The sequence below is a fragment of the Ilyonectria robusta genome (assembly GCF_021365365.1).
Source record: "Ilyonectria robusta strain PMI_751 chromosome Unknown BGZ61scaffold_1, whole genome shotgun sequence".
NCBI classification, from domain to species: domain Eukaryota; kingdom Fungi; phylum Ascomycota; class Sordariomycetes; order Hypocreales; family Nectriaceae; genus Ilyonectria; species Ilyonectria robusta.
In genome coordinates this window covers 4,188,951-4,206,019 of record NW_025764435.1, presented here as the reverse complement: position 1 = coordinate 4,206,019, position 17,069 = coordinate 4,188,951, and the positions used below count along the sequence as shown (strand labels likewise).

General features: G+C 54.2%; 5 protein-coding genes across 5 annotated transcripts; 2 read left to right on the top strand and 3 right to left on the bottom strand.

Annotated features, from left to right (window-relative positions):
- Positions 1 to 115: 115 nt before the first annotated feature.
- On the bottom strand, positions 116 to 1,703 carry BGZ61DRAFT_28229 (uncharacterized protein). The gene is made up of 2 exons (XM_046238473.1): positions 554 to 1,703; positions 116 to 498 (listed from the first exon to the last, which is right to left on the bottom strand). The coding sequence occupies exons 1-2, from the start codon at positions 1,266 to 1,268 to the stop codon at positions 314 to 316; spliced, it is 900 nt and encodes a 299-aa protein (XP_046112906.1). The 5' UTR covers positions 1,269 to 1,703; the 3' UTR covers positions 116 to 313.
- A 1,935-nt stretch (positions 1,704 to 3,638) lies between these two features.
- BGZ61DRAFT_439618 (aspartic peptidase domain-containing protein) lies at positions 3,639 to 5,440 on the bottom strand (the record flags this gene model as incomplete). Its single annotated transcript, XM_046244375.1, has 1 exon — positions 3,639 to 5,440. A coding segment is annotated over one exon (1,590 nt), but the record flags the coding sequence as incomplete, so codon positions are not given.
- A 2,296-nt stretch (positions 5,441 to 7,736) lies between these two features.
- Positions 7,737 to 8,804, top strand: BGZ61DRAFT_489113 (nucleotide-diphospho-sugar transferase; the record flags this gene model as incomplete). Its single annotated transcript, XM_046250174.1, has 3 exons — positions 7,737 to 8,061; positions 8,140 to 8,735; positions 8,790 to 8,804. The coding sequence occupies 3 exons, from the start codon at positions 7,737 to 7,739 to the stop codon at positions 8,802 to 8,804; spliced, it is 936 nt and encodes a 311-aa protein (XP_046112904.1).
- Positions 8,805 to 12,083: 3,279 nt separating this feature from the next.
- Positions 12,084 to 14,052, top strand: BGZ61DRAFT_337402 (uncharacterized protein; the record flags this gene model as incomplete). The annotated part of the gene is made up of 3 exons (XM_046239044.1): positions 12,084 to 12,478; positions 12,533 to 12,885; positions 12,941 to 14,052. 3 exons carry the CDS (start codon positions 12,084 to 12,086, stop codon positions 14,050 to 14,052), a joined length of 1,860 nt encoding a protein of 619 aa, XP_046112903.1.
- A 658-nt stretch (positions 14,053 to 14,710) lies between these two features.
- Positions 14,711 to 17,050, bottom strand: BGZ61DRAFT_471467 (Sec63 Brl domain-containing protein; the record flags this gene model as incomplete). Its single annotated transcript, XM_046248222.1, has 4 exons — positions 14,711 to 14,859; positions 14,915 to 16,511; positions 16,576 to 16,887; positions 17,021 to 17,050. 4 exons carry the CDS (start codon positions 17,048 to 17,050, stop codon positions 14,711 to 14,713), a joined length of 2,088 nt encoding a protein of 695 aa, XP_046112902.1.
- Positions 17,051 to 17,069: the final 19 nt, after the last annotated feature.

Here is a 17,069-nt window from a genome sequence, read left to right as displayed (position 1 = left end):
TATTCGTCTTATCCAATAAAAAAAGAAACAAGAAACAAGAAACAAGAAGAGCCCATATTAGAAAAATTCATAACCAGAAACAAAGAGCATTGGCTTGCTCGGTTCGTGGGAGCGTAAGTCGCCGCATACGTCTATGGGGGTATCAAATGGCTGTCTTGAGTCTTAATTCCGACATGGCTCCCCTTCGAACCCACCTCAAAAAGGAAACTCGTCATCTCGTCCTGCTTCCCTCCTGCGATCTACTGGATACCTCCTCTAGGTTCTACGGCATATCGATTCGTGGTCTAGCGGCATGGTTTCATGTTGGGGGGTCTTATTGGGCGTCGACGCCGGTGCTCTTGCCAGTGGAGTTGGCGGGCTCGGCGGGTATAGCGACACGTCGGCCTTTGATTGAGGCGGTGAGATTGATGAGCTCCTCGAGCATGTTATCGCGGGTAGAGGTGGTGAGCGCATCGACGTCGGCGGCGGTAAGGCCCTTGGTGGGGATAGGGTCGAGGACTAGGAGTGGATGTTAGCGCATGCGACAAGTTGAACAGATTTGGGATGAGCGCACCCTTGATGGGGATCTTTCCGGCGTTAAAGACAAAATCCTTGAAGTACAAGACGTGGCTGTAGTTTGCGACAACACAGGGGACGATGGGGACGCCGGCCTGGACAGCCAGGTGGAAAGCGCCCTTCTTGAAGGGTAGCAGCATGGGCTCCTTCGCGTATGAGCGCGTGCCCTCGGGGAACATGTAGACGCTCTGGCGCTTGGTCTGGATCTCCTGGGCAGCGCCCTTCATAGCCTCGCGGGCGTCCTTAGCGTTCTTGCGGTCGATGAAGATTGAGCCGCTCAGGGTCATGAACCAGCCGAGGAAGGGAGTGCGCTTGAGCGAGGCCTTGGCGGTGACGCTGCAGTACTGGGGGAACATGGTACCCAGCATGAGGACGTCGAGCTCGGTCTGGTGGTTTCCAATGAAGACGGCGGGGCGAGTAGAGCCGAGAATGTTCTTGGGGTCATCGATGACGAACTCGACGCCGCCGATCCAGCGGAAGATGAGCCAGAACGAGCGGCCAGTGGCCCATTGTGAGATGCCTTGGTAGCCGGCGAGGGTAAGGGCGATGGAAGCGAAGACGCCATAGAGGGCGCAGAACATCACGCCGATATAGAAGGCGAGGCTACGGGCGACGAAGGCGGCCTTGGGGATGACGAGCGACAGGGCGTAGAAGAAGACGGTGAGGGCGGCGTAGCCGACGAGGAAGTACGAGATTGCGCTGGAGACGGACATGGTGGCGGTTTGCGGCGGTCTCTATCGGGGGAGTCGAGGGGATCGTGGGGATCGTGAAGCGGGCGCTCGCTCGGCGGAGAGGAGGAGAGGAGGAGGAGGAGGCCGAGGAGAGGGTGAGGAGGGGAGAAAGCAGGATTTGGCGGGGTGGTTGGTTGTTGAGCCGGGTTGAGGCTCTTTCAAGCAGCGGGCGGTAGTGGCGGACGGCCGTTCGGCGGGGTTCTTTTTTCTGCTAGCGGTAGGACTACCGGAGAAAGGGCAGTGTGGGAACACTGGTGCTCGGCGTAGCCCGTAGGATAGAGGAGAGGAAGGAAGGAGAAAAGACAGAAATGGACAAGTGCTATCGCAAGACCATTACAGAAAGAAACACAAGGAAGACCAAGCAGTAAGACCAAAGCCAGCGCAGTTGAGGACCAAGGAGAAGAAGAAAAAGCCCGTTGCAGCGGCATGCGGGCACGGCCACGGGATCGGAGAACGGGGCTTCGGGGTACCTGGCGGAAACCAGAAAGGAAGCGCTGTGATTGGCCGGCGGCGGGCGTGTCACCCGGTCGAACATGCACCGATCCGATGGATGGCGATGGCTTGTGACAGCCGGAGTCTTAGTCAGCCGCGTCCAGTCGATGCCATGGGCCTGGATATGTGAGACAAAAAGCACCAGAATTAGAATTGCTGGGGGGGACTATTCAATGAGGCGGCGGGTCACCATATCACAGAAGAGACATTTCCGGGAGTTCAGCTGCGCCACGGCAGCGTCTGAATGCCACCTTCAACGTCTCGCCACCCACACGCTCGCACTTGAACGCGAGCCGAGGCTGCATCTGTCCGTCGTCCAGAATTGCGTTGGGGTCGAAGCCATGACAATCACGTGGTAACCTTTTTCTCCCCCAACCGTTTAGTCCCCCGTAGATTGCGATTGCGGACGCTCTGCAACTTGCAACTTGCAAGGGAGCCATGCTTTCCCCCACATATTTCTGAGATTTCTAGGCCAAGCAAGGTTGCAGCTGATCCCAGGCTCAGCTTTGGCTTGTAACATATCTGGCTTTTTAATAGAGAAATCCCAGAATAGAAAAACAGCATTACTTAATAAAAGCTACAATAATTTTAAAATTTAAAATTTAATAATTATAATTTATTAAAAAAAGTTACATAAAAATAATAATAATAAACTTAATTATTTAGTATTTTTATTTTCATTATATTTTTTTAATTCTCTTTCTAGATATCTATATATTGAAATATTTTCATTTCTTCATATAGCTAAAGGTACTGTTAAAGATCTTTTTGCAGCTATATATCTTAAAAAAAAAAAAACTCAGAATGCTGCTGCCAGACAACTCCTTATCGCAACTGTAGTCCCAGCTATAAACTACGCGTCTGTTATTTAGTTATATGCGCACGGCAAAAGTAAGTTGAAAGAGTTCAACAGGGCACAGAAATAGAAGCGCGGGCTATCACGGGAGCCTGTCCTTGAAGAGGCGTCCCCTGCCGCACGGGTTGGCTCGCTGCAACTCCCATGTATTTGAAAGCATCTGTCCCACATCAGGGCCGGTGTGATCGAGCAGTATATAAGCCGTAGGTAGATTGTGGCTCGTCGGGTTTCGAGTGTAGCTAGGGAGCATTCGGTGCTGCAGAAGATTGGCGGCGCAGCGCTTGAGCATATGGGCAAGGCGGATATACCAGGGGCGATGTGCTTTATGCGCAAACTAGAAGGCCAGACTGCCAGTATGCGCTGAGAGTGGGTCTACTGAACTTATATGGCGGTGGTTTGAGAAGCCAAAGCTATGGAGATAAGGGATGCGGATGTCAGAACACTCCCGTTGCATCTGTGCATGTGTCCCCACGACTGGTTTGATATGATCTGAACCATTACTGCATTCATTAGTGTGATGTTTCTAGGTCCTTCGTATCTCATCCTTTGTGGTTGCGTCCTAATTTGCAATGGGCGATTTGAATTTCGATGGCAAGCACTTTTTTAAGCAAACTATGCAGAGTAGACAGGGAGGACTTTTAATTATAATTCAACCCGCATCATCCGCTTAAATTTCTCCGCGACTCTTCCAGAACATATCGACATTCTTTCGAACCATATTAGCAGGCAGCAAGTATCAGAGATATCGGTGCTAGCAAAATGAGTGCTATTTTGTTATATGAAGGGCTAGTGTGAGGCGGAGGTTGGCCAAAATAACTGTATTTTGAGGTGTGGTGCGATGATGCTCCTCTCGGCCACTTGGTGTTGTGGGCCACACGCCTACCCCACGGTGCCAGACACATGACTGGCAGCGAGATAGTCGTCCGGTCTGATGCAGGGGTCTAGTGCAATAGAATGATGATGGTGGTGTATCCCGTGAATCAGGAAATAGTAAATTGTATTAGGTAGAAACCTCCTGCTGTATCCTCAGTGGGGCTCTCTAAATATAAACTGAAAAAGCAGTAGCTAGGAAACAACAAGAACCAATTAAGCCCGAAGCATAACGCGATCAAATGGAAGAAGTTCCACCCAAAAAATACCATGGCTAGCCTAAGAACCGAATATTAATACATCCGCTGCAGGTTTAGGAAGGCATCTCGTATCTTTGGTAAGGCGATGATGATCCGTGCTGCATCTCGTGGTTCGGCATTTCATTTGGAAGCGGTTCGCTTGACGCTGTTTTTGGGGAGGTGGCAGATGGTGTTTGTGTCGGCTGGGCTTGGCTTCGACGCCGACGCCAGAAGAAGAATGCTCCAAGCCCAAGCGCTAGGAAAGCAGCAGCGCCGCCAATACCGATACCAGCCTTGGCGCCAGTTGACATCTCGCCCCTGCCATCCTTGTTATTCTCTTTGTTATTCTCTTTGTCATTGGCGTCGCTCGTTGGAGTGCTCGAGGGGGCTTGCTCATCGGAGTCATCGTTCCAGACTCCATCCCAGGATACCTTCCAATCATTACCACCCTTGACGATGGTTTTGTCTTCCTTTCCGATCGATACGACATTCGTGGTGGCTTGGATATTACGACCTGGGGCTTGAGCTAACCACCAAGTCTCGGCGGAGGGGTCCCAGTTGGCCCCTATGAAGGCGTCTTGGAGGAATGCTCGGCCTAGAACATATACCCCTTTGTCGTTGACATGGCATGGGAAGTAAGGAACTGGTTCGTTGACGAGGGGCGCCGATAGAGTTAGGTTGAGGTGCAGAAAAGGAACGCGTATCTTTACCAGCTTTGTGTTGGAGCCGGAAATAAATGACAAGCTCAAGGCTGTAGCGGAGTTGATGATGTCGTGGTACTTGTCCGACTTTGTGTCCCAGAGATATAGACCAAGATCTTCGTTGAAACTCACTGGGAGGTGGGTGGCGATGTTGTCGCAAGTGGATTTGGGAAGAGTGAGATAGGGCGAGCAGCCGTCTATCGAGACCTTGAGCCCACTCACGATAGAGGAATTCCCTTTGGCAAGAAGGCTATCCTCGGCGCCGGGTTCGAAAAGGGAATTGTTTCCAATATCCTCGATACCAATGTCCCAGAGTGTGATGCCATTTCTAGGATTTCCCTTCATACTGAGGATGTCTCCCACGACGCGGTTCTGGTCGTAGCCCCCGAACCAGAGAGAGCCAGACATGGCAGGCTGTACCGATCCAATGTGCATGCCGAAAGAGTTGGATGGTGTCCACTCGGTTTCCCACATCCAGCCTGGCGGGAGACTGGCATTTATGGCGGGAGCATCGTCTAGGGTGAAAGTCTGGTTTGTCGCGCCAGTACCGCCTAAGCTCAGACAGCCAGCGAAGAACGGCGATGTTTGCCCGCCGGGATATCTGATCATCTGGGACTCCAACAGGACAAGACTCACGTTTTCCACCGTGATGCCGTTCAACGACATGTCGTCCAAATATCGAGTGCCTGGCTCGCCCTCAAGGTTCAAGCCGAGCATGAAGCTGTTGAGACCGCCATCTAACCGGATGCCCCCGTCGTCGCCTGAGGATTTGTCATAGGTACCAGCCTTGGAGGCATAACAGGTACCTGTTTGGCAGTAATTGTCATCGATTAACCACGTCTCCCAGGCGCTGCCAGGGAAGAGGCCGATTGAAGTTTCTTCATATCCCATTTGTACATGGATTGCACGCCAGGGCCCATCTGGCCCGAACGTATCGTCAGTCCATTTGAGCTCCCTCGGGATTGTTTCGGCCGAGGTGGCGAGGATAAAGGCCACCATAGCGAGAAAGAGAGTCCAGGACATGTGTGCTAACATGATCTGATAAGCGAGAGAATGCATCAAGCTATTTGAAATCAATGGGAGAGAATGGGCCGTTAAAGAAAGTTGTTAAGCTACCATGGAGGGTATGTCACTCAGACGGAAGAAACAAAGGGAACAGGAAGTGGACAAACGGCGGAAAGGAGAGCAGTAGGAGGCAGGTTGTGAGTGGTGCCGGTGTTAAGCCAATCGAAAGTTGAGGTGTAGGAGGCTCAGCTCGGCCCACTTGCAAACCAACATGGTGCATAAAAGGCGGGTCTCTTTGTGTAGCTGCGCCGAGGATGTTGTTCTCGCCTCAGGTGAAGTGGCAGTTAAAGGGTGGTCATGCTGTTGACCCAGTTGGTAGGCACTCCGAAGTCCGTCCTGGGTTCTCAAATCGTCAGGGGTGGCCATCGTGGACAACTTCTAGCCGGGGTACCACCAATGAGGTTGTGCCCCACAACTCAGCCTCAGGTAATGCCGTAGAGCCTCAACGAATTCGCCCGGAATCTTTCCCGAGATTGGCCCATAATTAACTATATGAGGAAGTGATCTACAGGATAAGGAGGTGGGCTCCAATCCCGTTGGTCATTGGCAGACCTGCCAAACCTCCATACAGTAATTTGTGGGCACTAGTGTGAAAGATTCCGGGCCGTCCCCGCGACCTAGAGTCAGCCATGAATGCTGGCTGGTCGCTTTAGGGTTAAGCTCTTCTTTAAGGGAGGCTGTGACTCGACGACCTGCGGCGACTAAGGTACCGGTACAAACCTCTCTGTGCGGTGCGATGTAGGGCAAGGCTGGTCATGACTATGTCGCAATGCATTGGCGCGATGCTGCCCTTATCTGTACTTGAGTGGCTGGGATAGAGAATGGAAAATCCTATTGACGGTTTGTTAGCCTAAACACGTCGGCGGTGGAGAAACACGAACTCAAGTACCCGGCCCAGCCACCCGGAAGGATCTGTCCATAAGCAGGTCCCTCAGCGAGACGGGACACAGCAGCAATGACGTATGATTGGCGAAAAGCGTGTGATGCCGCCCTGCCGTACCAGCACGAGAACGATATTATTAGGCGAGAGGTGCCCATTCAACTGCAAGTAAGCACCCGGAGACAAGGGGGTGGCCTCAGCTGCTGACCGGCTTGTTTCTGCCTAATGGACACGGCGAATCCGTGAAACCAGTTGTTGCGTCTGTCGTGGCATTTCGATTCAACGTATTTATTTGCCTTATCAATTGCGCAAGTAACCCATGAATTCCCCTAGGTCGGAACAGTTCTGTCCATACCTATGGAGTATAAGCCCGTGCGTTCCCGTAGTCCCAGTGGTCACCCCCATGCTCATTCCACCCCGGTCATCATCATCATTCCGACCTAAAATCCCCAGAGCACACTAGCCAATCAGTCCGGCCGGAATCCTTCAGCCCTCTCCGAAACACGATCTCAGTTCCACTTGCAGGGTCCCGTTACAAGGGCCCTAGGGCTTCGTGCTCCACCGGACTGGGTCCCGGTTGCACGTCAACGCCGGACTCCATCTCCGCCTGGGTTAGTAGAGAGACTCATTTACCTACCTACGTATGATAAGTGCACATTGAGGTGCTTTATCGGGACGGGGCGCCGAGTAGTGTACTTCAGGTCTCAAATTTCTTGCGTCCCACTGTACGTAGTACCACTGTCCGTAGTAGTTTTCCGAATGCGATGCAATCTGAACACAGGCATCCCCAGGGTTTTAGCAAATCTGTCCCTGTTCCTCATGGCGCTTATTACTCCCTTTTGTGACGGTCGGGTCTAACCTGGAAGCGTCGGATAGGTCCGAGACGTGGTGGTGTATGATCGAGGAGGTGTGTTGATAGCTAAGGAGCGTAGAGCTATTCTAATGCTAAGATCTGAGTGTGTACATATACTGGGGCAGTCACTGTTGTCACGGAGCGGACACCAGCGTCCCGTGGGAGTGCTTGAAAAGTGGATGTAGTGCACGTTCTGCCCGGCGTGACCGCTTTGGCCTCGAGCTGGGTCGTGAATAACTGCCTTGAAGGTACAAGTTCTCTCTTTCCCTTCGGTAGCAAGACTTGGTCACTTTACTTCTTTCCTCCTCTCCACTCGACATTGGTTCCTCGGCACTTCGAGTCGAATTTGAATGCCTCGCCAGTGGTCCTTGCAACCCCAACTGTCACGCGTCGCAGGCCGCTTCATCGGCATGCCGAGTGAACCAGCCCCTCGGTTCCCACGGAGCCTCATTGCGTCCAGGCGCTATCGTTGGGCAACGGGTGCCGCTATCCTCATGGTCGTCGTCTTCTTCACCCTGCGAAACTTTGAACTGTTTACCCAGAGGGAACCGTTGTTCCATACGACAGCCGATGTTGATTGGTCGCGCTTTGCCTATACCCAATATGTCACGAACAGCGAATACCTCTGCAACTCGGTCATGTTCTTCGAAGCCTTGCATCGCCTTTCCAGCCGCGCCGACCGTGTCATGATGTATCCCTCCCGAATGCTCGGGTCGGACGACGATGACTCGAGCGATGCTCGTTTGCTCATCAAAGCTCGTGACGAATTCAAAGTCAAGCTCATTCCCATCACTGTCCAACACAGAGACAATGCAGATAGTAAGCGGCTGTCCTTATTTTCTTCAACCAAACATGACAGCACCCTAATGATAACGCTGACTGACATTATTACCTTAGCTACCTGGGCCGACTCGTTTACGAAACTCCTCGCCTTCAACCAAACCCAATATAGTCGCGTTCTTTCCATCGATTCAGACTCTATTCTTCTGCAAGAGATGGACGAACTTTTCCTTCTACCTTCGGTGCCGGTAGCCATGCCTCGAGCCTACTGGCTATACCCCGATAAGGAGATTCTCTCATCTCAAGTTGTTCTTATTGAGCCGTCCGAGGTTGAGTTTACCCGTATTATGGATAAAGTAAATTTAGCTTCCAAGGACGACTACGATATGGAGATCGTTAATTATCTCTATCGAAATAACGCTCTCGTTCTCCCGCATCGTCCCTACGACCTATTAACTGGCGAATTCCGAGGTGATGACCACACGAAGTACCTCGGCTCTGACGTTGAAACTTGGGATCCTACTGCGGTCTACAATGAGGCAAAGCTCGTTCATTTTTCCGATTGGCCAATTCCAAAACCTTGGCTACCGACACCTGACAATCTACGTCTGAAATTGCAGCCTAAATGTATGAACTCAACAGATGGCGTTGAGGACTGCGCAGCTCGGAAAATTTGGAATGGTTTTTATACAGATTTCAAAAAGCAGCGGAAGGTAAGCGATCGCTTAGGGATTACCTACCTTTACTCCAGTCTAACATACTTGTAGGAGGTTTGCAACTAAGTGGGTTCACGAAGCCAGAGCGCAGTACAAGTGTCCGTAAGGCAGAGGAAATTGAAGCCTCAAATGTTTCAAAGGCAGACGAGTCGAATTTGACGGCAGGCCTTGGGGGCCGGCCAAGGCCCTGCAAGACAAGCGGAGGCACGGGGGCTGGAGAACCGGGCATGTGCTGATGGCGCATTAGCAGTGATTCCTGGACGTCCATTGCAGCCCGAATATGCACGTTGGTTGTAGGATATTGGTTGTGCTGGTTATGGTGGTTGAGTTGGTGGGTGACATTCCCATGCATGCCCCCGTTTTCGGCCGTGGGCCAAGGGCCAACGGGAAGCCCGCATGCACTCCCATGCTCCGAACCATGGCCCCCCCGTGTCATGTCTGCCGGGATCCAGCTGAGTTAATCGGGCGAAAAGGGGCTTGGCAGATTGACTCTAGATTGCTCCGCCCCTCCACTTAGTAGTGGCTTTGTGGTTCATTCAACCCGGAGTCATAGAGCTAACCTGGCATTGGGGGAGTACAGCCATATCCCGTTTCCGCATGCCGACTCCACACGCGACTTCGTGAGATGGTGTGAATGCGAATGATGGGACAGCACTTCGTCCCGGCTCCCCTGTGGCACCGTCATCCTTGGCCCACATTCGCACTCGCGTGGTCGCCAATCCATGGTGCAGAAGTGCGATGAGCAGGTGCCACTGCCCGGAAACTTGCGGCTCCTAGGAACGCCCCATACGCCTCGTCCATCTCGTCCCTCGGCCGAGAGAGCCATCAGAGTTCTTTGCCGTAGCTGCTCCGTACTCTGGTCCGGAGACATTGTTCAGGTGTGCCATGCCGGATATTCCCACTGGAACCGGGTCAAGCGCCCCGACATACGGTTAGGGGCCGGCAGGCTCTGTCGCCGGAACCCCTGCCGCCCACCTATTGGTCCCAGCTGTACGGTTCTGGCGGGAAACGCCTCGAAAGGAAGGAAGGGTCTGTCTGGGCTGTCTCTGACCCTCCCGTCCGGGCTTCCAGGGGGATTTGTGCCAGGCCCCAGGGGCTTGATGTGCCCTAATTCTCGTAGAAATCCGCTAAATAAGTCAACGAACAGCACTGTAAGATACACTGTGTGATGTGTGACATTTTCAAGTGCTTCAATAAGAAGCGTTTTCGGTTGTCCAAGATCAACAGGAGTGTCCAATGTCAATCCCTTGGCAAATTTAAGGCTATCAGCCGTTTAATCTGTCATTCAGCATGCATGAGCGCTGTTCTCGCAGAGTCATTATTCAGGGCTGGATTCAATCACACCAGCCTTTTGATGACAACTGATATTGGGGCGACCGCCAACAGACGTGGGATGGGAGGAATTTTAGACCTAGTGGCCTGGTTCGTGGATCACGGCGAAGACCTCAACAGTTCGATCCCTCGCGTTGCCTGCAGCGGAGGGGCTACATCAGAATGGGGGGCGAGGTGGATGTTATCAAACAATCCAACGCGTCGCCTTCGAGACAGCATTCTGCTGTAAAATCTTGCGTCGGACGGTCTTGAGAAATGGCAATCCACGCATCGCACAGTTGGGCAGGATTCTCAAGACCAGACAACTGAGCCTTGCAACTGTTACTATGCACGCCGGGGGTGCTCGCCCGCTTCACTGTTCACGAGAGGCCTATGGGAAGCTTACCATTCCACCAGATCTCTTGGTCTCGCCAACGCCGACGCGATGACGTGGAACTAATAAACAATGCTTTATCGCCAAGCAACGTACAAACCGAAGCTATCACGGACATAATTCGACTAAGCACATTTACTCGCCTTGGGATGAACCACACTTGCTGTACATACTCCCGGCCGTTTGACCACATCAGAACGAGCCCTGCGCAAGCGATCCTCCAGGGCAAGTACAGAATTATATACATCTTGGACCCCGAGGACATTGTAGAGATACAAGAGGAGGGCCAGCACTTGGCTGCACGTTTAGATGATTAAGTTGCGGAATTTGATGCCAAGTTTATGGAACTCGGTCAATAATTTTTCGAATTCTTCTTGGGTTACTGGTGGAGTAGAACGCATGAGGTCGATGCTGAAAAGGACGAGCTATCGCGCAAGGATATGGAGGCGATCCGGGAGATAGGTGTTGTTCTGGAGACTGGAGAAGGAATAAGCTTTGGGGTAGGAGTCAGGAGTTGAAAATGTATGCGTATTGGAAAATGGCAATGGAAGGGTAGCAATCGCCACGACTACAACTATCTGCAGATTACAGGTCACCCCGTATACAAGGCTTGGAATTGTAGTGTTGCTGGCGATGACCAGTGATGATACGACCAGTGGAAGCGGGGGAGTTGCGGGGGGAGCCAATAGGGGATTTGGTGAAGAAAAGATGTCCCACTCCTCCTTTGACAAGCTACGATCAGCAATTCTTGACAGTAAATCCTTTACTGTGCATGTGCATTAGGTTCGTAGCTTCGTCCGATGTCATCAAGGAACGCCTCTGACGGGATATGAGATTCAATTCCAGATGAATCAGACCTTATTGTTCCAACCAGTTGATTGGCTGCCGTCACCAAGACGGGAAAAGTAATAGGCAGACATATAGGAACCCCCAGCTCGCGACTGTCAGGCCACGATTCCACGCATTCTCCTTGCGGCGCGTAAGCTGCTGGAAATCACGAGGTCGAGCTCAGCACACCCTTTTGTAGAATATGGGAGCGCATCTCCCACTCCACGCCTTCTAACACGTGAAAAGAAGAACTAAATTCCGGCATCAACTACGTGGTATACATCTTCCTTCTATCTGAACCTGGCCCCATGTTTGGATAATCCTTGATGCTGTGAGCCATCGTCGTCATCCCTTGTTGCACTTCCACTTCGGTTCCATCGCCTCGCGTCCACATCACGTGAAAACAGCGGCGCTGTCGCCTATCGGATAGGCTCCCGGGGCATGTAACCACTGTAAGCTAGCACCACCTCCACTGAAGCGCCCGCGGACTAGAACAGTTGGGCACTACCAAGGAGGTTCCAACCACCAAACCCTACCATCACCAACGTCCATCCTGCATCCTACCGCAAGGCCAATTGCGACAGCACCTCCCGTCGTCACCGCGCTTGACGCCTCGCATTGTCTTGCTTCCGGCTGTGCGATAATCAATCTGCTTCGTCCGAGCATTTACCGACTGCGCCTGCGTTGTCAATCCAGCCCGCCCTCTGTTCTCGACTCCCAGCTCAGTCCGCATCTCCACCCTCTGACCGATCGAGCTTGTCCTCGACCAATATCCGAGCCCCCCATATGATGCGACTCTCCCGATAGTCGCCATGGCCTCCTCTCGTAGAGGGCAACCCTCCCTCTCCGTTCGAATGCCCTCCAACCCGCCCCCCGACCGCCCCCCGATCGCCGCCCTCTTCCTCATCCACTTCGACGTCAAGGCCGGCTACACCATCGTCTGGAAGCAGTCTGCTCCCGGCGTCGAGCTCGAGGGACTCGTCGAGTACAAGTCCCTACCTTCCGGCCTTCACACCGTCTCCAACGACCTCATCTACTTCGTCCACGATGGCGGCCATGCAGGCCTCAGCGCCTTCATCAACATGCCCTGCGATGAGGAGGAGGCGCGGCATGCTAGAATGATTGCCGTCGGCGTCTTGGTACCTCTCAGCTATGGCCGCCTGGGCCGCGCCTGGAGGCATGCCGAGGTGTTGAAGGAGATGGCTGCGTATGTCTCACCTAGGGTCGCATCTGCTTGTGATGGCAACTGACAACCCCACAGTAAGCTCGCTGAGGATCGCAAGGACACCGGTGTACTTGAGGACTACTGGACTGCAAACAAGGAGAAGCCCGGTCAGGTTAATCGGCGCCTCTCTGGCGAGACACCTGTGAGCTCGCCTCTAATGCCTTCTGAGCCATTCGGTCGCAAAGGCCACGCCCGCAACCGCTCCGCGTCCGATGGCACCTCCGTGGTCCCCGCCGGCCACAGGCTCTCACCGTATCATCCTGCCTGGAGCCTCACCAGCCTCTTGGATAAGTTTGGTCCCTTAATATTCCCCATTCATCGCGCCGCCTTGTTACGGAAGCGCATCTTAATTTCGTGCCATGCACCGGTCCATGAGATCTGTGATTTTGGTGAGTCGACTAAACTACATCGCCATCTTAACCACGTCCGTCTAACCCCCGCCAGTATATAACATATCTGTTCTCTCAAATATCCCCCTGTCCGTCACGGACATACTGCCTAGCGCATCATCGACTCAACGCCTAAGGCCCCTCTTCTCTATTGGTGTTCATGATATTCCTTTCCTCATGGAGGACTTTGAGGCATCGAAACGCGAGCGCAGCACCGAGGATGCTGTCGATGATGAGTCCGGCTCCGGCTGGATTGCCTGCACCACAGACAGTATCCTCGCCATGAAAGACACCCTATGGGACATGCTCATCACCATCCCCCCAGACTACTCGTCCAATGCTGCAGAACGGGTCTGGCCCCTCGTGGAGTTTCCTCGCGGCCAACCCGTCAAGGCCACCCAACGCGACCTCCGACGCTTCACCTCTCTCAAGAACGGCCTTGAGCGGCTCTCCATGTCAACCCCGAACCTCGGCCCCGCCCCGGAGTCCCCGCACTCAGACACTTCGGCCGTGCGCCTTTCCAACCAGTCGACCCGTGTGGTCCGGGACCCTCGTGACGACGGCGTCGAGGCGATTGTCGAGCCCTTGACTTGGACTGCCCTCGCCTACAACGGCTACATGTGGTGGGCCAGCGCCGGCGAGCAGCTGCGCTCTGAAGAGCAAGAAGAAGCATCCCGTGATGCCGCCCTACTCGCCGACCTCGGCCCTGGTCCAATGGCCATGCCCAGGCCATCCTCCCGCTCCGAACCCCTTACCGACTCCCTCTCTTCACTCGCTGCCACCCGCCGTACTACCTCTGACGAAACCAGCGAGGCGCGTATCGAGCTCGCCATCATTGCCTACTTCCACCGCCTCACCACCCAGATCATCTCCGTTCTTGGTGACCTCGCTGACAGCCAGGAGGGCCCCTACACCGATGGCGACGACGAGGACGACGACTCCTCCCCGCCCTCTTCCGCCGAGAACACCCCCCTTCATCCGGGAGATGATGATCTCGATGACGCTGACGCTATCCGTGTCGACACCCACGCCGTGGAGAACATGGGTCTCGACGTCTGGAGCAACGGCGACGCCCTTTTTGTGCGCGAACTTTCCACCCAGTATTTTGGACGGTCTGCCCGGATCGAGAGCAAGGGCGTCGAGGTGTGCGGTGTGAGGGTGTGTTGAAAATGTCAAGCCATATGTCATGCTCACGGCGAACGAGACGAAGCTGGACTTGCGTCTTATAAGATTTTGTACCAGCGGCAACGCAAGTCCCGGAGTACCTGTTTTGGGTGCGAGGAATCAGAGACCAGGTTCCGAATGTATGAACAACAACCCAGACCCCATGTGACAAGGGGCCGGGTCCAGGGAAGTGTGGGGGATCTCAACACCATGGGGAATAGCGAATTGATCCTCTGTCTTTCATTTTTCCTCTTCTATGCCCTGCAACAGGGTGTTGTTACGATATAGTTATCACCGCGATCACAACACCGACCTCTGGGGGCCATCTCCCTCGCCATTTCCCATTTCTATGTCGTAGGAGAGAATAATTTCAAGACACAAAAGAAGAAACAAGAACCGTCGCAAGAGACAGCAACAGTTATGATATATAATACCTTGAAACACCCTAAAACTCCCAGATATCCCGGTGCGGCGCAGAGAAGAACAGCAGCTGCGAAAAATATGTCCCCTTGATGCCACTTTCCCCCCCCCATGTCTCCCTGCCCAGAGTGCCATCAAAAACTACTCGGTTTGCTTGCGAAAAGAAGACGCTTTGGCGAACAAATACAAGACTAGGACCGCAGCCCACGTCAGCGGGGGGCCTCGAGAGGGCAGAGCCCAGCTATGACTCGTCCTCGGTATCCGTGTTGGTCGCGCTGGTGTCCTCCTCTTCCTCTTCGGTGCCACTCTCGTCATCCGAATCATCGTCATTTCGGCGGGGCTTGGGAGCCTGGCCAGTCTTCAGGGCTTGCATCTGGCCAGCAAGAGTGTCTGTAATTGAGTTAGTTATGTGGCTTCTTTTTAGGGAATTGCGTGAGAAACTTACCCTCATCAGGCTCGCTGATGTCATCCTCGGCCTGCATTGCTGCAGCTTTGCTGGCTTCCTCGACCACCAAGGTAACCTCCATCTTAGTATCGAAGCCAACATAGGCATCGCAGACAACGTGTAGCACAAAGGTGTAGTGACCAGCCTGAGGGGGGGCAGCGAACTGAGCCTTGAGAGTCTGCATGTTGAAGGTAGGGTTGCCCTTGTCGTCAACAATAGGCTGGTCGAACTTGGCGAAGGCGAAGGGGGGGACGGCCATCTTGCCCTGCTTGGAGTCGCTGAGGAAGGCGTACCACCTGGGGGAGACTTCGCGAGCGTAGTGGGGAGCGAAAGCAAGAGGGGGAGAAATGGCCTGCTCGTCAACGGGAATAGGCTTGCCATCGGGACCCTTGATCATCTTCTTCTTTCCACTGTTGCCCTCGAGGTCGTCCTCATCGGGATCGATGTCCTCGAGGTCCAGCTCGTTGACGGCGGGGATGTTCTCAGTGCCAGGGGGGATGAAGCGGCCCTTGATGACCAGGGTAACGAGGGAAGAGGGGATGATGAAGCGCTCGCCAGTGACCTTGAAGAAGGCCTTGGCCACACGGAGGAAAGGGATTTGCTTTGCGACAGTGATGGCACTCTCGTACTGCTTCTCGGTCAGGAGGTCCTTGCCGACAGCGAGCTGTCTTCGGATAGCGTCGGGGCGGTCCATGAACTGCTGGACAGACATGTGCGTCTTAGAGTCGCCCTCGACAGCAGCAACAATGGAGTTGTCGAAGTGGGGGAGCTGGAGAAGGGGAGAGGCCTTGGGAGGGATGGCTTGGATCAGATGCTGGCTGGTGGAGTAGGAACCGGCAATGGGGTCAATGTTTCCGTAGGCGAGCGAGATGGCGGCGAAAGCCTGGTTCAGAGCGCGGGCGATGGGGGCAACTTCGTACTTGGCCTTGGTGAGAGCAGGGTCATCGAGCTCGACGCGGCCCAGGTACGCCCACAACAGAGCGAGAGCCTTTCGTCGCACGCCGTTGTCGAGGTCCTCGAGCTGTTCCTTGTCCTTGACTGACATGCCGGCGGCGAGAGGGACGGTGTCACTCTCAGCAGTGATGCGCGACTCAATCTTGGACAAACCCGCCTCGGCCTTGTCGCCCTTGAACACTTCCTCGAATTCCTTTCCGGTGCTGAGAGCGGTGATGATGGCGCCCTCCTCGATGCCCTCCTCGTACTGTCGGAACAGGTTGTTGGCGCTCTCCATCAGGACGCCCTCCTTGGACCTGCGCTTCGTGCCGTACCACCACGAGCCAACAAGGTAGGGGAGCAGGACGCCGAGGAGCAGGGTGTAGACGAGGACGACGTACTTGCCGTTGCCATCGGAGATGATGAACATGGGGAGGGCGATGCCCATGCTGAAGCTCTGCTTGCCGTCGGGGTGGCCATACTGGATGTAGTTGTTGCGGACGTCCTCGTCAGTCAGGGCCTGGTAGGCCTTGGTGAGCTCGACGTAGTAGTCGTTGAGGGTCTCGAGGGTCTCGTTCTTGGCCGGGTCGGGTCGGACCTTGTCGGGGTGGAACTTGACAGATAGTCGCTTGTAGTGGGACTTGATCTGCTTCTCGGTGAAGGACTAGTGACGCGATTCGGGTTAGAGACAGCCCCAAGACGCCAAAACAGGACCAGAGAGCCCTTACCTCGGAGACGCCCAGGATATCATAGGGGTTCCAGAGCTTAGGAACGGTGCGCTGGGTCACCATGATGAGGTAGACCATGCCGGCCATGACGGCCCACCCCACCACGACCACAATGGCCCGCTTGACTCGCCATTGCTTGCGCTTCTGGGTGGTCCTCAGCGCGTCGACGGTGGCGGCATGCTCCGTCTTGTAGTCGGTCTTGATGCGCGGCGCCAGGGCATCGTCGTCCTTGCTGGGGCAGACGAGGGTGTAGGTCAGGGGGAGTGTGACCAGGCCGGTGAGGGTGAGGATGAAGAAGGGGAAGAACTGGCCCTGCGGAGGAGACGAGGGTTAGCGAAGCTGCATTGTGAGGGAAGGAGAAGGAGGAGGAGAAGCCGTCCAGGCGCATCTCGCATTTTGCACGCGAGAAGCATCACGGACTCGGCGGGAAGCACAAGCGACGCACCTGCTCGTCATACGAGTACTCTGAACTCATCTTGACAATTGGAGGAGCT

Bases quoted from the DNA above. Each gene is read 5' to 3' on its own strand.
- BGZ61DRAFT_28229 (XM_046238473.1), bottom strand. From the start codon at position 1,268: ATGTCCGTCTCCAGCGCAATCTCGTACTTCCTCGTCGGCTACGCCGCC. The intron at 499-553 runs GTGCGCTCATCC...ATCCACTCCTAG, and splicing joins CGGAAAGATCCCCATCAAGG to TCCTCGACCCTATCCCCACC.